The 24,236-nt window shown below is 53.8% G+C and overlaps 2 protein-coding genes across 3 annotated transcripts in view; one reads left to right on the top strand and one right to left on the bottom strand.

Annotated features, from left to right (window-relative positions):
• Positions 1–1,758: 1,758 nt before the first annotated feature.
• On the bottom strand, positions 1,759–19,358 carry Abhd16a (abhydrolase domain containing 16A, phospholipase). 2 transcript variants are annotated; one of them, XM_027388814.2, is made up of 20 exons: positions 19,161–19,358; positions 18,274–18,330; positions 17,572–17,638; positions 17,076–17,162; positions 13,757–13,842; positions 10,472–10,545; positions 10,171–10,293; positions 7,613–7,727; positions 7,421–7,522; positions 4,774–4,837; positions 4,486–4,535; positions 4,072–4,195; positions 3,793–3,897; positions 3,623–3,686; positions 3,251–3,307; positions 3,092–3,154; positions 2,884–2,960; positions 2,697–2,795; positions 2,568–2,614; positions 1,759–2,070 (listed from the first exon to the last, which is right to left on the bottom strand). In XM_027388814.2, the coding sequence occupies exons 1-20, from the start codon at positions 19,290–19,292 to the stop codon at positions 1,987–1,989; spliced, it is 1,677 nt and encodes a 558-aa protein (XP_027244615.1). In that variant the 5' UTR covers positions 19,293–19,358; the 3' UTR covers positions 1,759–1,986. The 2 variants fall into 2 exon arrangements, with proteins under 2 accessions (XP_027244615.1, XP_027244614.1); XM_027388813.2 differs by lacking the exon at positions 19,161–19,358 and adding an exon at positions 18,470–18,931.
• A 3,098-nt stretch (positions 19,359–22,456) lies between these two features.
• The window catches only part of LOC100771134 (lymphocyte antigen 6 family member G6F), an 8,079-nt gene continuing 6,299 nt past the window's right edge, over positions 22,457–24,236 (top strand). Inside the window, exons 1-2 of the mRNA XM_035451433.1 lie at positions 22,457–22,520; positions 24,219–24,236. The exon at positions 24,219–24,236 is cut by the window's right edge and continues 312 nt beyond it. Coding sequence (XP_035307324.1) covers positions 22,457–22,520; positions 24,219–24,236 — 82 coding nt within the window. The remainder of the gene's footprint in view (positions 22,521–24,218) is intronic.

Below are 24,236 nucleotides of genomic sequence, written 5' to 3'. Positions count from 1 at the left end.
GACAGACAGACAAATGGAGACCCAGCTTTTCGCAATGGCTGGGCCTCCACCCTCAAGGTCCCTTCACCCCCAGAAACATTGCTCCTTTTTGACAGCTTTGGAGGAAGCATAAGCCCCTTGCGGGGGCATGGAGCAAATCTTCAACCTGCCCTGGGAACAGTGCAGGCCGATATCCTGGCCCATGAGAGTAAGGTAAGGTAAGATGTGGCCTGTTCAGGGACCCACCCACTGTCCTCAGGTTTTCTTTCACATATCCGTCTTGTCTCTCTCTTGGCCTACCTCTCCAGGTGCCTGGGTGTTGGCAGAACCAGAACCCCTAAAGCTGTGGGGTGGGGCATCGAAGCTGACTGCCTACACTTGCTGGAGCCTTGGTATACAGGATGAGAGATGGACAGTGAGCCGGTCGCCACCCTGAGATTATGGGATGTGGAGAGTGCTCCGAAGTGAACTACAGCCCCTGGGTGAGTCATATGGTATGCGCCCCATTCCCACTCTGCTTCAGATACCTAAGGGCTCCTCCGATCTGTAGTGTAAGTTCTGGAAGGTAGCGGTGGCGGTCCCTGGTGATGGCTGACTAAGAAGGGTGCTCTTGTGTCCCAAGGTAGGGGAGATAGGGCTACAGGGTCCCTTGGCTGAATGGATTTAGTTACAGGAATTTAGCTTGGAATGGCAGGGTAAGGTTCATGAGCAAACTGGATTTGTTTTGTTTTTAAAGACAGGCTCTCACTATGTAGCCATGACTGACCTAGAACTTGCTATGTAGATCAGGCTGGCCTTGAATTCACAGAGATCTGCATGCTTCTGTCTGCCGAGTGCAGGGACTATGGTGTGTGCCACTATGCCCTGCCCAGAGTAGCTACACTTTCCAGCCCGTATACCTCCTGGGCTGGGGCAGAGAGGGTATCAGTGCCAGCTCTCTCCACCTGCTGTTTGCTGAAGGCAGAGCATTCGAGGTCAGGGCCACCTCCCCTCTTCTGGCCCCAAACCTCAGTCACAGTCCCGTCGCCTGTCAATCTCAGCCCTCCTGTGTTAGATGCCCAAGGTCAGAGGCTGGTGCCCTGGGATCGGAGGCCACCCAGAATCAGCCTGAGACTGTGACCAGCACAAAATGCTGACGTCCTTGTTAAGCATCTTGTTCAAAACAGTGGGCCCCAAGGGGTGGAGCTGGGGTTCCTTCACCTGGAGAGGAGTTTTCAAGGAAAGGAGGCCATGCAGGGCACCATTCCACCCCACAGGTCCAAAGACTGAGTACAAGCTGTGACGATCTAGTATCCTCAGGTTCAGCCTGGGGACGATGGCAGTGCTGGGCACCTGGCTCTCACTCCCCACTGTAAACAGGGTGTGCAGACAGACTTGGTGACGAGCCGAGGACAGGCTGTGGGAGCCACTCCCTGTTCCTTGTGGAAATAAGAGCTGTGCAAGGGAGGGGGGGTGCAGGTACCTGTGGGGGGCACAGGTACCTTCAGGAGAGAAGCTAAGGAGGTAAAACTGCATTGAAGTGCAGTTGTAAACCAGGGCATCCCATCCACCTCCCAGGCAGTGGCAAGGCCTGGGGAAGCCGTGAGAGCCAGGGCACTCTCTGTGTACACTGGGCACCGCACAGAAAGGGTATGCATTGGTTGGAGATCCAGCTCATGATGAGTGAGGCACAGAGAGTTAAGCTGGGGTTTCCCAAAGCCTCACCCTCTGGGGCTTCTGCTCCTCCTGCCCCAGCCACTACTTTCCTGAATGTCTGGAAAAATCTCACAATCAGACAGATAGTAGAAAAAATACATTTTTATTAATTATTAGGAATAAATCATTCATTTAATGCAGGATGTATATGGGGAGAGCTAAGTGCTTCCACGTGGATGAGGGGAAACGTGCAAGAGGACCGTGGTCAGAGGGGAGCATCCCCGCTGCCCAGACTACAAAGAGAACACGAACAGAGAGGACCACAAGTGTCCCCCTCCCGTCCTGCCTTCCACAAGAGTCCAAGTGCGGTCCCTAGAGGTGCCAGGGCATCTGGAAATGCTCGGCTGGGAGTGGGGTGCAGTGTGTGGCGTCAAAGTTGTGCAGATGCTTCCGGGCCTGGAGAGAAGGCAGAGCAGGTGGGTGCCGCACCTCCCTCCCTGAACCCGCCGCCACGCGGGACCCCGCGCCCGAGTCCCGTATGTGCCCCTCCACGCGGGATCCCGAGTCCCGTATGTGTCCCCTCCACGCGGGACCCCGAGTCCCGTATGTGTCCCCTCCACGCGGGACCCCGCGCCCGAGTCCCGTATGTGTCCCCTCCACACGGGACCCCGCGCCCGAGTCCCGTATGTGTCCCCTCCACGCGGGATACCGAGTCCCGTATGTGTCCCCTCCACACGGGACCCCGAGTCCCGTATGTGTCCCCTCCACGCGGGACCCCGCGCCCAAGTCCCGTATGGGTCCCCTCCACGCGGGATCCCGAGTCCTGTATGTGTCCCCTCCACGCGGGACCCCGCGCCCGAGTCCCGTATGTGTCCTCTCCACGCGGGACCCCGCGGCCGAGTCCCGTATGTGCCCCTCCATGTCCCTTCCCCTGACCCCAGTCCCGAGCTCACCAGAAACAGCGCCAGCTGCCTCCGTCCATCCGCACTCATGTCCTCCCCTGCGGAGGAGAGAAGGCCTCAAATGCACTGTCTGGGATCCGGCTGGACTCTCACACCCCACCAGGCCGAGGCCCTCCTTACCCACACTCCAGGGGAAATCGGGCCCATGTTCCGCCTGGTAGGAGCGAAGCACAGACAGACACCAGTCCTCCTCCACCTCCCATCGACTGTAAACTGAGGCTGGCCAGGAGAAAGAGGAATGTCCATCAACAAGCCCCGCCCCCAGCCCCCCCGCCCCCTCCCCGCAGGCCCTCAGCTGTCTCCTCACCTTCCTCTAGCTGGGAGGAGGCCTCCAGCCACTGCCTCACGGCTCTGAGCCCCTCCTCCACCATCACGCGAGGATACCTTGGGAGCAGCATGGGACGGACAGGAGGAACCAATCGGACAGGAGGAACCAATCGTCACTCCTCAGCCCTCACCTCACTCCTCCCCAGTGCTGCTGCCAGCACGGAGCTGTGTCCACCCCCGGCTCTCACCGGAACTGCAGGAGCTTGAGCAGGAGGTCATTGCCTCTGTTGGACATGATGTCTTCAGGGACCCTGGGGCAGGAATTACCCTGGTTAGGGGAGCTGGGTACATGGCGGGAGGGCACAGGTGGGGAGGGCAGAGAAGGGGAGGAGAGGGGCAGCCCTCACGTGGTGGTGATGATCTCATCCTTGGTTCTTCGGATCAGCAGCACAGGGCCCTGGAACCTTCAGGACAGAGAGCAGGAGGAGAGCTCAGAGAGCCAGGCTACCACAGAGGTAGGAGCCACAGATTTCAGAAGGGTTCAGGCTCAGACTGGCCCTGGGCAAGCCCCCTGCAGAGCCAGGCTTCACCCTTCACTGCCAGATGAGTGAGTAGACTCAGGGTCTCACCGGGCCTGGGAAGGGTTGGACCAGCTGAGGTGGCAGGGCCATGGGGGGAATGGGCGGTGGCCACTCAGGCCTGGCGGGAGGGGAGGGGAGGGGAGGGGGGATGGCGTGTGTGGCCTGCTCTCTGGCGGGAGGCAGGGAGGTTGCGCTCACCGACACAGCTGCTCTGAGTTGTTGAGGTTGAGGTGCTGCCTCACTGTCCTGGTCACCAGGACTCCTGGAGTGGCACACAAGTGAAGGGCAGCAGAGATGAAGCCCTCGCCTAACATACCCCCCCACCCCCCCACCCCCCACCCCACACCCTGCAAGAGAGACGCACTCACTCCAGCTGTCTGGCATGACTTTCAGGGCCAAGGGCACCAGGTCGTCGAAGGAGGCATCCAGAATGACAGCACTAATGTCTGGGTAGGACATGGCTGCCCACGTGGCTAGGAGGACAACAGGGGGTCAGGAGGCGGGACTCAGAAGTGCAATAGGTGCCTGTCATTTAGGTCCCTCTTACCCACTTCAACCTCTTCTCTGGAAGCCTCCACCCCCCTTGGGAGCTACCAGTGCCTGGGCCCACGCCTCCTGGGCAGGACACGAGTCTGTGTGGCAGGTACCAGTGAAGCCTCCGATGGACCAGGCGTAGATGACAATGTCCTGGGGCTGGAAGCCCAGGCGGTGGATGGCAAACTGAACCACCACGTCCATGGCATTGGCCTCATTCTGTGGGAACGGCACCCCCTGCAGGAAGACGGCAGAAGCAGGCCAGGGTCAAGGGTCAGCCAGAGGACAGCTCACCTCGTGTGGACCCTCCCTGCAGCCACCCTGGAGCACAGAGGTTATGTGACTCATTGTGTGCCCCTGCCTGTCACGGGAGGGGGCTGCAGCTTCCACAGTGCTCTCCCCAGCACCCAGGTCACAGGCATGTGGGAGGCCCTGTACAAACAGCCACCAGTTTCCCTCTTCCCGTGGCTGACCAGAGGAAGACACACACGATTCTGGAAAAGTCTGGTCTCCAGAGGGGGTCTCACCGTGCTTCCAGCAAAGCCTGGATGATTCCAGCCCAGGACGGAATAGCCAGCTGTAACACAGGGGAGGGTAGAGAGCTGTGTGACTGTGTGGGGCGGGGCGGGGCGGGGCAGGAGCACAAGCGTGACAAAGCCACAGGTGGTCTGCAGACTTAGCAGATTTTCCTCACAAGAAACTCAGACCTCGGCCTGATGAACTGCAGGTCAGGCCTAAGGCGGCCACAGTAGTGGGAGGAGGGACACAGTCAGGTCCAAAGGATAAGAGATAAGAGGTGTGAACCATGGGCCTACCTTCCAGGGGTGTGGAGACACAGCCCACCTCATAGAAGCCCGCATTTCCCTCACAGCAGATCACCTGCAGGAGGAGGAAACAGAGGAGGGCTGAGAGGGTGCTGGGTGGGGCAAAGTCATTGCAGGTGCTTGCTCTTCAGCATGGCCTCAGGAGGCATCAAGGGTGAGCTCCAGCCCCCAGCAGAGACCACTTCCCCCGGGATGCCACCAGAGGGACCTCTAACAGGGTGGGACGGAACCCAGAGCCCTGTGGCTCTCCTAGGTGTACAGACAGCTTTTCTTTTCACCGCACTCCAGGAAGCTCAGAGATGGTGAGAGATGTAAGAGCCAGCACTAGAACCCAACCCCCTTGACTCCTGCACATTGCTCTTTCCAGGCCAGGGCCACCTTAAGGACATAGAATACTGGGGCCTGGCTACCCAGGTCAGGTTCCAGCACTGCCGTTCACTAGCTGTGAGAGTACTGAGAGCCGCTCTGCAGACAAGTCCGTCCATGGAGTGGACTCACACAGTCCCCCCTCACAGGCACACAGGACTAACTATGGCTTGCATGTGGCAAATGTTTTTGTTTTCTTGAGACAGGGTCTGCTAGGTAGTTCAGGCAGGCCTGGAACTCGAAACCCTGCCTCGACCTCCAGAGTGCTGAGACCCAGGCCTGTGCCACCATCCACCTACTGTTTGTTGTGGGGCAGGGTCTTGTGTGTCCCAGCCAGGCCTTGACTTAGACTTCAGATCCTCTGCCTCTTCAGGGCTGGGATGACAGTGGGGTGGGGTGCACACACCACAGTGCTTTATCCCCAGCCTGCAACTCACCGTGTAGCCAAGGAAGAGACCCTAAACTCTGTGTGCGTGTGCGTGAGTGCCCATGTGAACTGTGGCACCCCTGTGGAGGTCAGGAGAGAACCTCCATTGTTACTCCTGCCTTCGACTTTGAGGCAGGGTCCTTTTGTTGTTTGTGGCTTTACTACATGAGCCAGACTGGGAGAGAGCTTCCCAGGGTCCTCCCAGGCGTCCAACACGCTAGGGTTTATACATGTTCTGGAGATCAGAACACAGATGGCAAAACGTCACCCACTAAACCATCCACCCAGCCCTGGCCTTGAGTTCCTGATTCCCCGGCCTCCACTGTGAGTGCTGGGATTACAGGCATGCACCCCAGGTCTCAGTATATATGAAGCTGGGATGAAACCTAGGGTTTTATTCATGCTAAGCAAGTCTACCACCTGAGAGCCTCCCCATGACCCTGCCCTCCACCTGAGAGAGAGCCCTCCCCATGACCCTGCCCTCCACCTGAGAGAGCCCTCCCCATGACCCTGCCCTCCACCTGAGAGAGCCCTCCCCATGACCCTGCCCTCCACCTGAGAGAGAAAGAGAGCCCTCCCCATGACCCTGCCCTCCACCTGAGAGAGAGAGAGCCCTCCCCATGACCCTGCCCTCCACCTGAGAGAGAGAGCCCTCCCCATGACCCTGCCCTCCACCTGAGAGAGAGAGAGAGAGCCCTCCCCATGACCCTGCCCTCCACCTGAGAGAGAGAGCCCTCCCCATGACCCTGCCCTCCACCTGAGAGAGAGAGCCCTCCCCATGACCCTGCCCTCCACCTGAGAGAGAGAGCCCTCCCCATGACCCTGCCCTCCACCTGAGAGAGAGCCCTCCCCATGACCCTGCCCTCCACCTGAGAGAGAGCCCTCCCCATGACCCTGCCCTCCACCTGAGAGAGAGCCCTCCCCATGACCCTGCCCTCCACCTGAGAGAGAGCCCTCCCCATGACCCTGCCCTCCACCTGAGAGAGAGAGAGAGAGCCCTCCCATGACCCTGCCCTCCACCTGAGAGAGAGCCCTCCCCATGACCCTGCCCTCCACCTGAGAGAGAGAGAGCCCTCCCCATGACCCTGCCCTCCACCTGAGAGAGAGAGCCCTCCCCATGACCCTGCCCTCCACCTGAGAGAGAGCCCTCCCCATGACCCTGCCCTCCACCTGAGAGAGAGCCCTCCCCATGACCCTGCCCTCCACCTGAGAGAGAGAGAGAGAGCCCTCCCTATGACCCTGCCCTCCACCTGAGAGAGAGAGAGAGCGCCCTCCCCATGACCCTGCCCTCCACCTGAGAGAGAGAGAGAGAGCCCTCCCCATGACCCTGCCCTCCACCTGAGAGAGAGAGAGAGAGCCCTCCCTATGACCCTGCCCTCCACCTGAGAGAGAGAGAGAGCGCCCTCCCCATGACCCTGCCCTCCACCTGAGAGAGAGAGAGAGCGCCCTCCCCATGACCCTGCCCTCCACCTGAGAGAGAGAGAAAGAGCCCTCCCCATGACCCTGCCCTCCACTGGCTTCCTTTCAGCTTTCCTATGAGGACGTCTTTGGGTGGAGCTGGGAGAGGGCATTATTCTTTTTCCTTTTTTGAGACAGGGTTTCTCTGTAGCCCTGGCTGTCCTGGAAATCATTCTATAGACCAGGCTGGCCTCAAACTCAGAGACCCAGCTGCCTCTGCCTTGTGAGTGCTGGGATTAAAGGCGTGCGCCACCACCTTCTGTTTTTTGGAGGTGTGGGGTGGGAGTTATTCTTAACTGTGGTTCCACAGCAAAGGCTCTGTAGCACCAGGACCTCCAGAGTCTCTACCTCCCCTACCACCCCCTTTGGCTCCCTGCCCCTTCTCACCAGCTTCTGCCCCTGGGGCTCAGCTGTCCCCCGCCGGTCCACAAACATGGTGTCAATCTCGTTACCATCACAGGCGAGTAGTTTTGCCCGGCGCCCATTACACTGAGTAAGGGAGATGCAAAGACCAGGTCACGAGGGGCAGGAGGCCACATCCCTAGGAGGACAGGGCAAGCGGCAGGTAGGAAGCCTCACCTCTTCCACCAGTCGGGCCTGGCCCTGCAGCAGCACAGGCATGAGGGCCTTCTGGAGCAGGTACACAGAGCCTGGGTACAGCATCCGGCGCCCCAGGGTGTGTGCCACCAGGTAGCTGTGGGGACACGGGTTAGTGAGCCCAGCCCCAGGAGGGCCCAGGGACTGATTCCAGCAGTCGCAGTTGGACTCCAGGCCATGCTAACCTTTTCCTCTGTCAGCCCTTGGTGAACCGTGTGAGCCTGGCACTTTCCAAGCTTCCCTATATGATGTCCATTTTAGGAATGGACATACAGCTGAGTGGCAGAGGGCTTCCTAGAACGGTGAGCCCCTGGGTTTGAACCCCAGTGCTATGAAAACAAACCCAAACCATTTTCTATTGCGGTCCAGTACAATACAAATACTTGGATGCCTCTAGACTTATAAGGGGTTATGTCCTGAAAATAGCTGCAATTGCCTGAAGAGGCTGCAATTGCACTCGACTCCCACAACCTGATGAACAAGAGAGTGGAGCCGCCCAGAACAGTGAAGAACACTCGTGGCTGATGAGGGCTGTAGCACTGCAGGACATGCTGCCCATTGCTAGGCTGGGGAAAGAATCCAAAACTCAAAAGTTAAAACTATAGCAAATTAGAGTCTGCTTGGATATAATTCTGTGAGTTTTACAAGATTATTTCTAAGTACAATAAATAAATGCAGTTATCAAATAATTCTGTTTATGTGTAAAATGCAACTTATTAAAAGTTCTCAAGGGCCACCAAGATGACTCACTGGGTAAAGGACAACCTGAGTGCATTCAATCCTTGGGTCCCACAGGGTAGGAGGGCCCTACACATACATATGTAAATAAATGTATTTCAAAGCCCTCAAATAGGACCAGGTGATCACTGATCAGTGGTGGAGCACTTGCCTAGTACACACAAACCCCAGGTCCTCCCCCAACACCATTCTAAAACAAAAACTCATGTTTGCAATTCACTACAGCGATTTCCATACTGACTAATAGAGCCGGGTACAGCAACACACACCTGTACTCCCAGCACTTGGGAGGATCAGGAACTCAGGGCCAGCCTCAGCTACACTACAGCCTGGGCTGTATGAGGCCATACCTCAAAAAATAAAATTAAGACTCAAATAGGTCAAGATCTATAGCCTGAGAAATACCAAACTGGACCGCACTCCTGTCAGGGCAGAGAGTTGGCTGTTGTGTTCACAGTGACCATACCTCCCACACTGGAGCTGCCCAAGGAGCTCAGCAAGCATCTACTGAGTGTGTGGACTCCTACAGACAGGAAAGATGTGGCGGGTGCCGTTGTATGTCCCTGGCATACACTGCCACAGGCAGTTTCTCCAGGTCAGGTTTCCCTTTGGACCAATCCAGGATGCCAACAGCCAAGGCGAAGTCCATTCCCTTCCCTGGTATTCTAGAGCCTGGTGCAATGTGAGACTTGGCTGGGCGGGGTGGGGTGGGGTCTCTGGGGTCTGAGTCTGGTCTGAAACCCCAGGACCCACGACTGACATCTCTGGCTTTGATCTGCCCTCAGGCAGGCAGAGAAGGTGCCTTCCATTCCCAGTGTCACCTCAATCCAGAGAGGCGGGCTATTCAGATGGAGAAACTGAGGCATACTGGAACCTGTGTGTGTGTGAGAGCAGCACACTGCAAAGAACCCGTGTGTCTGTGAGAGCAGCACACTGGAAAGAACCCGTGTGTGTGTGTGTGTGAGAGCAGCTCACTGGAAAGAACCCGTGTGTGTGTGTGTGAGAGCAGCACACTGGAAAGAACCTGTGTGACTGTGAGAGCAGCACACTGCAAAGAACCCATGTGTCTGTGAGAGCAGCACACTGCAAAGAACCCGTGTGTCTGTGAGAGCAGCACACTGCAAAGAACCCGTGTGTCTGTGAGAGCAGCACACTGCAAAGAACCCGTGTGTCTGTGAGAGCAGCACACTGCAAAGAACCCGTGTGTCTGTGAGAGCAGCACACTGCAAAGAACCCGTGTGTCTGTGAGAGCAGCACACTGCAAAGAACCCGTGTGTCTGTGAGAGCAGCACACTGGAAAGAACCCGTGTGTCTGTGAGAGCAGCACACTGGAAAGAACCCGTGTGACTGTGAGAGCAGCACACTGGAAAGAACCCGTGTGTCTGTGAGAGCAGCACACTGCAAAGAACCCGTGTGTCTGTGAGAGCAGCACACTGCAAAGAACCCGTGTGTGACTGTGAGAGCAGCACACTGGAAAGAACCCGTGTGACTGTGAGAGCAGCACACTGGAAAGAACCCGTGTGTGTGTGTGTGAGAGCAGCACACTGCAAAGAACCCGTGTGTCTGTGAGAGCAAGTGATCTCACTGCTGTGCCTGCTGCCTTCCTTCAGCTGCCAACCCACTGGCATACTGTTCTCCACGTACTCCCCTGAACCCTGGGCCTCACAGGCCTTTCCACACCTGAGACACACAGGGCGTACAGCACTAGGCCCTACAAGTGACAGCTACTCTACAACCAAGTTCACAGGGCAGGGCCTGGGCCTGTGTCCCCTCCCCGAAGCCTGCCTCCCCCAGTTTCCCACCTGGTGATCTGACAAGGCAGCTTCTTGACCCTGTTGAGGAATGTGTCTGCTGTTCCCCGGTGCAGAGGCTCTGGGCGGAGCAGGGCCACACCCCTGCGGGAAGGGCCACCTCGGGATCCCTTCCTGGGGGAGGGGAAAAGGAAGGGGACAGGTGAGTGAGGAGCAGCAGGCCAGACTGAAGATGTCTGGAAGGTGGGGCAGTACTGGAAGGCAGGCCCGAGGACCTCACAGGGATGAGGGGGGATGCGCAAGCAAGTGCCAACTGGCCAACGAAGGGAAAGAGGCAAACAACTGTCCTCACCGGCTGCTGGGCTCCTCCCAGTGGAAGTCGACTGGCCAGCTCCTGAAGTCGAAGTTATAGTTGGCCAGCTGCCTCTGTGGTGGGCACAGAAAGGACGGAAGGAGTGCAGAACTGAGAACGGAGGAGAGACCCAGCTATCCACCCTCAACATGCAGGGGCTGCCCCCACGTCACAGGGAGACTGAGCGGAGCTCAGAACCCTCGTTTCCTGATGGAAGATCTATGATCACAACAGTGGCCAAGGCAGCTGCCTCCCCCAACCAGCTCATCTGTCCGTCTCTAGAACTCTTAACCCTGCCTTCCCGAAAATCTGAAGTGTGCGTGTGGTGTGCGTGTGGTGTGTGTGTGTGGTGTGTGTGGTGTGTGTGTGCGTGTGTGTGCTGTATGTGTGCTGTGTGTGTGTGTTGTGTGTATGTGTGTGGTGTGTGTGTGTGATGTGTGGTGTGTGTGTAGTGTGTGTGGTGTGTGTATATGTGGTGTGTGTGTATGTGGTGTGTGTGTGTTGTGTGTATGTGTGCTGTGTGTGTGTGTGGTGTGTGTGTGTGGTGTGTATGTGTGTGGTGTGTGTGTGTGATGTGTGGTGTGTGTGTAGTGTGTGTGGTGTGTGTATATGTGGTGTGTGTGGTGTGTGTGTATGTGGTGTGTGTGTGTTGTGTGTATGTGTGCTGTGTGTGTGTGTGGTGTGTGTGTGTGGTGTGTATGTGTGTGGTGTGTGTGTGTGATGTGTGGTGTGTGTGTAGTGTGTGTGGTGTGTGTATATGTGGTGTGTGTGTATGTGGTGTGTGTGTGTTGTGTGTATGTGTGTGGTGTGTGTGTGTGGTGTGTATGTGTGTGGTGTGTGTGTGTGATGTGTGGTGTGTGTGTAGTGTGTGTGGTGTGTGTGTATGTGGTGTGTGTGTGCTGTATGTGTGCTGTGTGTGTGTGTGTGTGTGTGTGTGGTGTGTGTGTGGTGCGTGTGTGTGATGTGTGGTGTGTGTGTAGTGTGTGTGGTGTGTGTATATGTGGTGTGTGTGGTGTGTGTGTATGTGGTGTGTGTGTGTTGTGTGTATGTGTGTGGTGTGTGTGTGTGGTGTGTATGTGTGTGGTGTGTGTGTGTGATGTGTGGTGTGTGTGTAGTGTGTGTGGTGTGTGTATATGTGGTGTGTGTGTATGTGGTGTGTGTGTGTTGTGTGTATGTGTGTGGTGTGTGTGTGTGGTGTGTATGTGTGTGGTGTGTGTGTGTGATGTGTGGTGTGTGTGTAGTGTGTGTGGTGTGTGTGTATGTGGTGTGTGTGTGCTGTATGTGTGCTGTGTGTGTGTGTGTGTGTGTGTGTGTGGTGTGTGTGTGGTGCGTGTGTGTGATGTGTGGTGTGTGTGTTGTGTGTGTGGTGTGTGTATATGTGGTGTGTGTGGTGTGTGTGTATGTGGTGTGTGTGTGCTGTATGTGTGCTGTGTGTGTGTGTGTGTGTGTGTGTGGTGTGTGTGTGGTGCGTGTGTGTGATGTGTGGTGTGTGTGTTGTGTGTGTGGTGTGTGTATATGTGGTGTGTGTGGTGTGTGTGTATGTGGTGTGTGTGTGTTGTGTGTATGTGTGTGGTGTGTGTGTGTGGTGTGTATGTGTGTGGTGTGTGTGTGTGATGTGTGTGTGTGTGTAGTGTGTGTGGTGTGTGTGTGTGTATGTGTGTGTGTGTGTGTGTGTGTGTGTGTGTGTGTGTGTGTGTGTGTGTGTGTGGTGTGTATGTGTGTGTGTGCGTGTGCATGATGTGTGGTGTGTATGTGCTTGCTTAGCATGCATAACGCCCTGGATTCAATTCCCAATGGCACCACAAAACTGTTAAAGAGCCAGGAATGGTAGCATATGCCTACAATCCCAGCATTCAGAAAGAGGCTGGTGTGACTGTTGGGGACCAGCCTGGGATACACAGTGAGTTTACAGATAGCCTGGGATGTGGAGTAGCATGTGCTGTGACCTCACCCAGGGGGCAAGAGGATCACGGAAAATACCAGGTCAGCCTGGGCTACATAGCATGACTGTCCTAAAAAAAAAACAAAAACAAAAACCACAGCAATGTCTAGGGCTGATGCACCCCTAGGGAGCTGCTTCCGTGCAAAGATGGGGGTGAGGGCGCTGGTCAAATTACCCCCCCCCACCTGGTCTAGAGAGCGAGTTCCACTACACAGAGTAACTGTGTCTTGTGGGGGGAGAAGGACTCCCCGGACTCCCAACTAAATTGCTGGCCCCATGACTGAGAACACAGCCATGCCCTCAGTGGGCTCTGTGTCCCCAGGTTCTCGCCCTCTCTTAGGGCCTGTGCATGCAGCCACCTCCGGCCCACGCCATGGCATCCAGAGCCCAGCACTACCTTGTCAACCGTCAGTGCCTGTGTCTCCCCAATGCAATGGGCCACATGCTGTGTGCAATGGGGACCACATTTTCATAATCCACTGTCCTCCCCCACACCCAGAGCTCAAGGTCTCTATTTTGAGGGTTATTTTTTATTTTTTGCCACAGAAATGTTTTTGACATTTTCAAAATTAACTCAACTAAGAAAGAGCAACAGGAAAAAAATGTACAAAAATGTAAATGACAAAATAAAATAAGACGAGCAGAGCCCATCTCAGCCATGCTTGGCTCAGACCGACACCCAGATCTAGACTCAAGACACTTCCTGACACCAACACAGGCCACTTGCACTGTCTTTGCCTCTCTTCCCTCAGATGTAAAACTGAGGGTCAGGATTCCACCTCATGCGGCAGGGAGATAGCTAGAAAGGGTGTGTGCAGCAAGCTCTCACGCCCCTCAGAGCATGCGTGATGACACAGCCTATGAACAGGGGTGTGGCGTTACCATCAGTGCAACGATGGTGGTCATGGCTCCTTCATACCAGGAAGGAATTTTATGAGGCCCTGTAGCCCCATCTCAAAGAAAACCACATTCCAGTAACAGCAGGCCTGGCACGGCTTAAAGACACAGAGCCTTGCTGGCACCACTCTGCTGCTGGGCACAGGAGTGGACACACCTGCCCAATCCGTTCTATCCCCAAACAAAGCCAGTGTGGCATTCAAGGCACACAGCGAAGTAAACACAGAACTGAGCCACTGGGACAGACGGCTCCTCTTCTCGGAGACACTGCGGATGCTTCTATGTTTAGACAGTTGTGGAGAGGGAGAGGAATGTTCCAGCAGATTATCCAGTAGACATTTAGAAAGCTCAGGGCAGTGTGCAATACAGACCCGGCAGGAGCCAGCGCCTGTAGCTGGGGGGGTGGGGCAGCAAGACACACTGTCACCCTTCCGGGGACCCCTCACCTTGTTTTCTACAGACTGGTTCCGATGTGTGGCTTCCAAAATGGTGATGAACTGTCGGTACTGGGGATTGGTCCAGCGTCCAATGCCTGGAGAGAGAAGACAGAACATGTACTAGGTGAACTGGCCAGCCAGATACCAGGGAATTAAGAGAAGAATTGGAAATGGGCAAGGAGGCCCTCGAAGGAAGCAAGGGCCTCTCACATGGGGAAACAAACAGAACTTCCTCCACACAGCAACTGGCTGCAGGATTCTTCTCCTCAGAGTCTTCAAGCTTTATTATTTTAATTAGCACTATTACTATCATTATTGTGTGTATGTGTGTTTGCGTGTGAGCATAGAAGTGACACAGGAGGAATATGGAAACCCAGGTAACTTCAGTTCTCTATTTCCACGGTGGGATCTGGGGACTGAACACAAGTCACCAGGTTTGTGCAGCAAGCCCTTTTACCCGCTGAGCCATTTCACCAGCCCTTCTGCTTCTGTTTGGTGTTTTTTTCTGAGGCATGGTCTCACTATGCAGCTCTGGTGGTCTGGAACTCATTATGTCATCAAGTCTGGCTAGAGAGGCCCACCTGCTTGGACTGTCCTGAGAGTCCAGGCCCCACACCTGAACTTTTACAGCTTACTTCTCTTGTTTTGGTTTTGAACAGGGTTTTACTCTGTGCCCCAGGCTGGCCTGCAATTCACTATATAGGCTAGGATGGCCTAGGATGCTCAGCAATTCTCCTACTCCAGCCTCCCAGGTGCTGAGGGCCCTGGCGACCTCTTTCTTTGTAAACAAGCAAGCGTCTGCCTCGCAGAACATTTATCCTCCCGATGTTAGAAGTCCCGAAACCTTACTACTCCCCTGCTGACAGCAGGGCAGGCTTCCTTCCTGTCCTCCTCAGGTGTTCTCCAGCTTGCTTCCTGCATGCTCCTAACCCCGCCCCTGGCGCCAAGGCCTCGCTCACAGTACTTCCCACCTTCATTCCCTCCCTGCATCTGCCCCAGTCCTTTCTCACTGCCGCCTGCCTTATTTCTGATACCCTCCAATTCCTGGAGCTCCTGCTGGCTTCATTTCTCTTTCCAGAGGCAGCTGGCCTCCCTGGTGATGCCTCTCTCCACTGCCATCAGGAGGTGACTCGGGCTGTAAATGTTTCCCTCTCTGACCTGGCAGGGGCAGTATGCCAGGGACCATCCTACCCACAGAGACAGGCAGTAAGTAGGACACAGATCCTGGCCCTGACGAGGTTGGCACTGTGCCCCGGGTGGGTGGGACTGGGGAAAGACAACAAACCAGCCAATGGGGGAATGTCTGAGGGCAGTGCTACAAGGGAAACAGAACTGGACTCCATAGCATCAATGAGGCCAAGAAGAGGAAGCGAGATGAGCGTGGCTCCCAGGTTCACTTACAACCCTGGCTATCCACAGATAGCATGCAATTTTGTTGTTGTTTGTTTTTTGAGATAGGGTTTTTTCTGAGTAGCCTTGGCTATTCTAGAACTCACTTTTTAGACCAGGCTGGCCTCAACCCAGAGATCTGCCTGACTCTGCCTCCGGAGTGCTGGGATTAAAGGTGTGCACCACCAACGCCACCACCACCTGGCAAAATACACTTAAGAATGCCAACAAGAGGCCGGGCGTTGGTGGGTAGACAGAGGCAGGCAGATCTCCGTGAGTTCAAGGCCAGCCCGGTCTCCAGAGTGAGTGCCAGGACAGGCTCCAAAGCTACACAGAGAGACCCTGTCTCGAAAAACCAAAACCAAAACCAGAAAAAAAAAAAAAATGCCAACGAGAGGCTGGAGGGATGGTTCCATGATTAAAAGCACTTGTTGCTGTTCCATAGGACACAGGTTCAGTGCCCAGCACCCACATCAGGTGGCTCACAAATGCTGTAACTACAGTTCCAGGCTGTCTGATGTCTGCTGGCCGCCAAGAGAATCTGCACATGTGATACACAAACGCAAATTCAGGCATACATGCCACATTAACAAAAAGTGGATAAGCAAATCTTTTTTAAAAAATGCAAAGTATTGAGCTAGAAAGATGGCTCAGTGGTTAAGAGCACACACTGCTCTCCCAAGGACCCAAGTTTGGTTCCCAGCACCCACGTCAGGTGGCTCACAACCAGCCGTCTGTGATTCCAGCTCCAGGGTCACCTGACTCCTCTGGCCTCTTCAGGCACCTGCACTTATGCACACAGACCTACATACAGACACACATATACATCAGTAATGTTTTTTAATGCAAGGTAAACATGTAACTATCACCCGGGGCAAGGAGAACACCGTGGCTCAAGAGATGGATCAGTGGTTAAAAGTACTTGCTTCTCTTGCAAAAGACCAGAGTTCAGCTCCCAGCTCCCACGTCAAGTGGCTCATAACCAACTATGATTCTAGCTCCCAGGGATCTAGCAACCTCTTCTGGCACTCACAGGCACCCCTACACACATGCATACCCCCCACATGTATGTGCACAAAAATAAATCATAGAGAGAAAGAAAAAGAACGGTATATGCCTGTAATCACAGCACTTGAGAGACTGAGGGCTGAGCTGTCTTAAAAAGAGAACGGAACAGGCCAGCAAGATGGCTGGGCTGGTGCTTTTTACAGCCTGACAGCCACAGTTCAATGCCCAGAACCCAGAAAGGAGAGAGCTGACCCCATCAAGTTATCCTTACACACAACACACACACACTCATACATACATACATACACACACACACACTTACACTCACACACTCAAACACACACACAGAGACAAAATTTTAAAAATTATTAAAAAACAAAACAGAGCTATCTCCCCGAAGGGGTCTCCCCAGCTCTAACGCCCCCAGCAGAGAGAACCACAGCTGGGTGTCTCTGGGGTCTCATCACGTCCATATGCATGGGTTCTGACCTTCACTGACACAAATCACTGATTGGGGAAGAGTCTCACTATGTGGCCCAGGCTGGCCTGGAACTCATCAACTTCCTGCTTCACTCTTACCCACACACTGGGATCAGAGGACATGTGCTCAAGCTTCGCCTGCACCTTTTAGAGTGAAAACTTAATACCATCCCCCTAACAATGCATGTGTGATCCATGTGTGGCTACACTACCGGGTAACTACACATCTTAAGGTTGCAGTCCTGGTGAGAATTATTTACATGCTGTATGCCGTATTCTTGCTCACACATACAGCTTATGCACACATGAGATGTTTGATATGAGTCATTTAAAGGGCAGCTCAACACCTTAGATTATTCTCAGTTATTCCCTGCAGGGCCCAGCCCCAACCCCTGTTTGCAAAAAACACTTAATCTAGTCACAGTTCCAAAGCAGGCTCCTCTCTACCTACCTCGGAGGCAGGCCACACCTGCCAGCAGAAGCAGCAATGTCCCAGCATAGTGAGAAAACGGCACCACTTTGGACAAACTCAAGTAACCTGAGAGGGAAGAGAGACGGTATGAGGAGCTCTCTCTCAGCCATTCTTCCCCGTTTGCACACAGCCTCTATTCCAGGCAGGCCCTCTCTTTGGGAGCACCGGTTCTCAACTTGTGGGTTGTGAACCCTTTGGCAAAATATTTACATTATAATTCATAACAGTGCCAAAATTAGTTATGAAGTAGCAACAAAAACAATTTTATGGTTGGGGGACGGTCACCACAACATGAGGAACTAATAGAGTCACAGCGTTAGGAGGGCTGAGAACCACTGTCTCAGGGGGAGAAGACTCCTGGTAGAAGAGGGAATTAAAACGGTGCTCACAGGACCCCGTTCCTCTCTGGGGAGCTGATTCACCTGCCAGTGGCCTGCCCATTCCTCCCCACACACACCCCTGAGAGCGCACTGACCTTTCCTGTACAGGTAGAAGATGGCGAAGGGAGAGGAGTAGTAAGAGATGGACCAGAAGACTGAAGCCTGCAGCAGAGATAGAGACAGGCAGTCACCACCACACCTGTGCGCACACTGACTTGCCTTTCCAGGCCTAGGCTCTGAGGGGGAACCTGGAGTCCACACTCTAAGCAAATGCTCTGTTCATGACATCATGCACATTGTAGGGGCCCAAACATCTGTTGCCAGGTAGTGTGTCAGAGCGTAACGGAGGCTGACACAGTTTCATCACATTGAAAACACCAGCCTCTCTGTCTACTCAAGTTAATCAGGCCTTCACAGTTGGCCCCACTCAAGAGAGTCCTAGGCTTTGTCTCCCAGAGATAGGAAAACATCACCATAGGAACTCTGCCAGAGAGAACAGCTGCCGAGGCAGCCAAAGACGTTAATTGCCAGGGAGGACAGGTCACTGGGGACTGCAGGCCCAGAGACCTGTGCGAGATCCCAGGGGTACATGTGTTATCCTCAGGGCTCAGACTGCTCCAGAGAAAGCTGATGGTACATAAGGGGGGTCCCCAAGAGGGAAGGCCAACTATCTGAGCTTTGGGTACACATATGTTCTTCTGAACAGAGCTCAGAGCACCTCCCACTCCCAGGCTGGACGGGAGCAGCTGGGTGGGCCTGGTAAGAATTACGGAATCGCAGGTGCAGAGCTGACTTACCAGTGCCAGGATGCTGTCGGCATGCTTCTCCAGGGCACGGGGCTGATAATATGTATCCTGCCAAAACAGATGGCATGGTCCGTTAGGGACCCTGCAGGCTGTCAGGCCCTTCCTCCCTTCCAGAAGCCCCAGTGTGTGCCACCTGGTTCTAGCCTCCCTGGCCATTTCTCTTGGGATAGTCCTGGCCTCTACTGACCTCTGACCCTGACTTGGAAGCAAAAGTGAAAGCAGCATTTGGGAGGCCGGCTCTTTTTTTTTCAAAACTCGGATATAAATACGATTCTGTGTATACGGAAGAGAGGGGTAGGTAGTGGAAAGACTCCATGACAATTCTAAGAGGGAAGGAATAGCATTTGACGTAAGAAGAAATGTGGCTAGATGTGGGCAATTTGGAACGGCTCCTAAACATAATTTGCAGCCAATAAAAACAAAAAAAGGGACGAGCCTATCTGGAGGGCAGACGGCCACCACCCGCAGCTGGTCTTCGGGCTGGGTCTGTGGGCTCGGGCTGCACAAGTGGACTCATGGTTGCAGAAGTCATTTTGAGACTGAAAAGTCAGGTTACAGAGAAAGTCACCAGAGCCTAGGGGAGGGAGAAACCGGGAGTTCACGGGCAAAAGCGGCCAGTGCGAGCCAGGACTCCGGCTCAAGTGGGACCAGCCAGGAAGCCTGGCGGGCAGGGCCGGGCCGGGCCGGGGCCGGGGCAGAGCGAGCAGGAGCGGCTGCAAAGCCGTGCAGGGAGGCGGCGGCCGGCGTGCTGGGAGCCGGGAAGCGCCACAGGCGGACAAGCGGCCTCCCCCGCCCCCGGCAGTGGACGCGTCCGGGGGGCGCTGGCCCAGCGCGGCTCGGGCCGTACCACGTCCTCGGCGGGGGGGGGGGCGACTCACCCAGGAGCTGGCGGACGGGGCGGGGACGGCAGTGGCAGTCTCCGGGACGCTGGACGCGGCCCGCTCCGTCTCCCGCTCCCGGTAGATCTTGTAGAGCCGGGGGCCGAGGACGCAGCTCAGCAGCTTCGCCATGGCCCCGGCTCGGGCCGCGGTCCCTCGGCCTCAGGTCCCCGCCGGCCCCGCCCTCGGCCTCCCAGGCGCTGCGTGCCTGACGTCAGCACGTACCGGTTCTTCCCCGCGGCCGCTCCGGCCTGGCTTTGGGGCCGCGAGAGGAGGGTTCCGCGCAGCTGCGACAGAGGCGTTCTGAACATCGAGAGTTAAAAAAAAACGCCCCGGCGTGATTAAATCGTGTTTTTGTTGGTTTGTTTGTTTTCCCCCTCCTAATCCTTAATGTCAGCGCGCTCTGGAAGGATCGCTGGGTGGGAGTAGCAGCAGAGTCTAGCGGCTGGAGATGTAGCTCAACGGTCGAGCACTTGTCCTGCCATCACACACACACACACACACAGACACACACACACACACACACACACACACACACACACACAGACACAGACACACACACACACACACAGACACACACACACACAGACACAGACACACACATGCACACACACACACAGACACACATATACACACACACACAGACACACATATACACACACACAGACACACACACACACACATAGACACACACACAGACACACACACACACACACACACAGACACACATACACACACAGACATACACACATACAGAGACACACATACACACGCGCACACACACACACACACAGAGACACATAAACACACACACAGACATATACACACGCACACAGACACACATACACACACAGACACATACACATACAGACACACACACACATAACAGACAGACACAGACACACATAGACACATACAGACACACACAGACACACATACACACACATACACATAGACACATACACACGAACACAGACACAGACACATACACACGAACACAGACACACAAACACACACATAGACACAGACACACATAGACACAGACACATAGACACATACAGACACACACACACACACACACATAGACACAGACACACAGACACACTCACACAAAGGGAGAGGCAGAGACAGTCACACACACATACACTGAGAGAGGGAGAGACAGACAGACACACGCAAACACACAAAGAGACACAGAGAGACTCTAGGGATGTATCCATTAGCAGCAATACCAGGATTATTATGAAAAGTGCTATAAAAATGTTGAAAGAGGTAAGCCACTAGGTGTAATAGCACATGCTTTTAATCCCACCCAAGAGGCAGAGACAGATGAGTCTCTTGGTTCCAGGCCACTCTGGTCTACACAGTGAGTTCCAGGCCAGTCGGGGCCACTTAGAGAGACCCTGTTTCAAAGTGCTACAATTAAACACATGTTTCACCACTCCCTCTTTTTCAGATTTTAAAATTATGATTTTTTTTGTGTTTCCACATATGCACACAGCCTGCATATCCTAGAGTGTTAGATTAATGCCATTGGCAGAGGAGATTTCAAGGTAGCTTAGTATTGACTCTGTTATGTGGTTGTCAGTGTGCAGACATAAAATGAAAAGAGCAAGCCAGTGAGCATCCCCCTCCATGGCCTCTGCATCAGCTCCTGACTCCAGGTTCCTGCCCTGCTGGGGTTCCTGTCCTGACTTCCTTTGACAATGAACTATGATACGAAAGTGTAAGCCAAATAAACCCTTTCCTCCCCAAGTTGCTTTGGTCATGGTGTTCATCACAGCAATGTTAACCCTAACTCAGACACTTCCTTGTTAGTGTTCCCCCTTGTTTGTATGATTGTTTGTTTTTGAGACAGAGTCTCACCATGTGGATGTGGCTGTCCTAGACCAGGCTGGCCTTGAACTCAGAGATCCACCTGCCTCTGCCTCCTGCGTGCTGGGATGAAAGGTGTGTGGCACCACCCCTGACGCAGTTAGGGTTTCTATTGCTTCGATGAAACACCATGACCAGAGGTGACTCCAGGACAGGGTTTATTTCATCTCATCACAGCCCACCATTGGAGGAAGAAATTCAAGAAGCAAGCGGGAAGTGATGAACACGCTTAGTCCCAGCACTCAGGAGGCAGAGGCAGGTGGATCTCTGAGTTCAAGGCCAGCCTGGTCTACAGAGTGAGTTCCTGGACAAACAGGACTGTTACACAGAGAAACCTTGCCTCAGAAAAAAAAAATCCTTCTTCTCATAGGGCTCTAAGGTGTAAAATTGACATTAAAAACTAACCAGTGAAGGTGGGGAGCAGAGGGCAGGGATGGGAGGATACCAGGGAGGGAAACTGTGGTCGGGATGTAAAATTAAAATAAATAAATAGGAAAAACTAGCCAGCTCGTTGTATGTGAAACTCAGAGACCAATTCTGCAGAGTCAGTTCTCCTCATCCCCTGAGGATCCTGAGGACTGAGCTCCAGCTGTTAGGCTCATTGGCAAAGGCCATCAGCTTACTTGACCCACCTCACCAGCCCAAAAGAAGATAATTTAATGGCTGGGGATAGCCCTCAGTGACAAAGAACTTGCCCTATATTTGAAATAATTAACTAGCTGTTCATAATGATACATGCCTGTCACCTCATCTCATACCTGGGAGGTGGAGGGAAAGGTTAAGAATTCAGTATCATCCCTAACTACACAACTTGAAACCCTGGCTCAAAAAACAAAATAAAATACATACATAGAAAAAAAAACAAAAAAGCAACCACCTAATTAAACATTAACCACCTAAATTAAATGATAAACAATTAGATTGTATAAAGGTGTGCTTAGGAGTCTAAGCATCTATGAAAACTCCAGGTCCCTGCTGTGTTTCTCCTTGAGTGACAGCTAAAGACACTCCGCAGGGGTTCTGGAACAGTCCATAGTATGCCAGGTAACCACAGGAAAAGACATTTGAGATCATTTAGGGGGCACCGCCTGGATTATGGTTTTGTGCTGGGTTCCAAGGTGAGAACAGGCATGGTTGGCTCAAGGTTGATGTCTCGGGGATAGAAGAAGCTACAGAAGGCTTTGAGGCTGAGACGTGGTAGACATCTGGATTCCTTCCACACGAGAGCAGCTCGCACCAGGACCAACTCCAAGAACTGAAGATGGAGGTTCCTTTTCCCCCATTGCAATTGAGTCTTATCTTCCCTGCTTCCCCCAGTGGCCCAGTGGCTCCAGTCCAGGGCTTGTGGCCTCTATCTGCGCTCTGCTTCCTCTCTGGAAACACCAGGTCTTTGGAGCAGGGGGACTTGGCAGGCTCTCTCCATGGCAGTCATAGTCGCTCTCCACCTCCTCCTGTTCTGGTGCGGGTGCCCCCGGGCTGCTGCAGGTAAGGGGTAGGAGGTGGAGGGTTCTGCAGTTATTTGGAAAGTTGGAAGGGGCGGCTGCTTCTTGGCACTTCTGAAAATGCACAGAAGACAGACTTACATTGTTGGAACTCTCTTTGCTTTTATTCCCGGGGAGACCCAGAGGCACCCTGGGCCTAGTTGGATACAGTTTCCTGTGCTTTCAAAAATATCAGTATCAGGTCTGGGGATATAGCTTAAAACAGGGCTTGCCTGGCACATACAGAGCTCTCATTTCATCTCCAACCCAGAGTTTGGTCCCTATCGCCACACAAATTGGCGCACTATGCCCATCATCCCAGGATTTGAGAGGAGATGGCAAGACCAGGAGATCCAGGTGATCCTCAGCCAAGCAGTTGCTTTGATGATACAAGATGAGGGTCTTGCTATGTGGTTGTGATGCGGAATCTTCCAGTACACTACTTCTAGGCATGTCTGTGGGGGTTTCCAAAGAGTTTTAACTGAGGAGGAAAGAGCTACCTCAAATGTCAGTGTCACCATCCAGTGGGCTGGGGTTCTAGACTAACTCAAAACGGGGAAAGGACGCAGCCAGCGGAGTATAGGTGTTCCCCTTTCTCTACCCCTAAGTTCATCCAGAGGCAGGCATGTTTCTACAGCCATAAATTTCCCGCGATGATGGAGTGTTCCTTAAACCATAAGCCAAAATAAATGTTAAGTGGTGACGCACACCTTCAGTCCCAGAACTCGGGAGGCGAAGGCAGGCAGAGCTCCGAGTTCGAGGACAGCCTGATCTACAGAGTGAGTGCCAGGGCTACACAGAGAAACCCTGTCTCAAATATAATAAACAAATGAACAAATAAATGAATAAATCTTACTCCCTTAAGTTGCTTTAGCCAGGGATTTTGTCAAATCAGTATAGAAACTCGCAGCAGTCCCTGCTGGCCCTGAATGCTCAGCTCAGGAACCCCTTGTTCTGCCTCCTGAGTGCTGTGACCACAGGTGCATGCCACCACACCCAGCTTACAGGCTCCCTTATTTTTATCATTATCTGTTTGCTTTGAGACAGGGCATTGCCTTGGCTGGCCTGGCACCTCTTAGTATATCGCAACCCTCCTCCCTCAGCCTTCCCGGGTGCTGGTGTTACAGGTGTGTGTCAGGCATGGCTTAGCTCCCCATAGAAAACAAAAACAGATGAGTAGGTGTTTGGAGAGATAAGGGTGGCCTCCCTAGGTCCTATCTCAGAGCCTCTCACTGGCAAGGGAAATAGAAAGCCTTTACTCTCTGTACTCCATCTTCCCACCATACCCCCATCCCCACTCTTTCTGGGACTCATGTATCCCAGGGTTGCCTCGAACCCTTTAAGCAGCTGGGGATGACACTTCTGATTTTCCTGTCTCTGGGTGTCTGGATCTCCAGCATGTGCTGGGGACCAGAGTCAGTGCTTCATGCAAACTAGACAGGCACTCCTGCTAGCTGTGCGCTGAGCTCCATTCCCAGTCTATAAGAGACTTTTTTCTTTCAGTGTTGGGCATGGAACCCAAGAACTCAGGCAAGCACTTAACCAACTACCCTTTGCCCCAGCCCACCTCTCCTTCTTCTTAGCAGTTTCTTGAGAAATGCACTTGGGGACCCCGGAAGGAAAAGAAGGCGGGGTTAGAGATGAAGAGGGGACTTGCTGAAGGCATGGACAGCTCTAGTCTGACACCACCATTTCTCCACAGACAGCATCCAGATCATCT

This window comes from Cricetulus griseus (assembly GCF_003668045.3).
Source record: "Cricetulus griseus strain 17A/GY chromosome 1 unlocalized genomic scaffold, alternate assembly CriGri-PICRH-1.0 chr1_0, whole genome shotgun sequence".
Classification (NCBI taxonomy): domain Eukaryota; kingdom Metazoa; phylum Chordata; class Mammalia; order Rodentia; family Cricetidae; genus Cricetulus; species Cricetulus griseus.
Note: the sequence above shows the minus strand (reverse complement) of the source record. Positions and strands in the feature narration are given on the sequence as shown.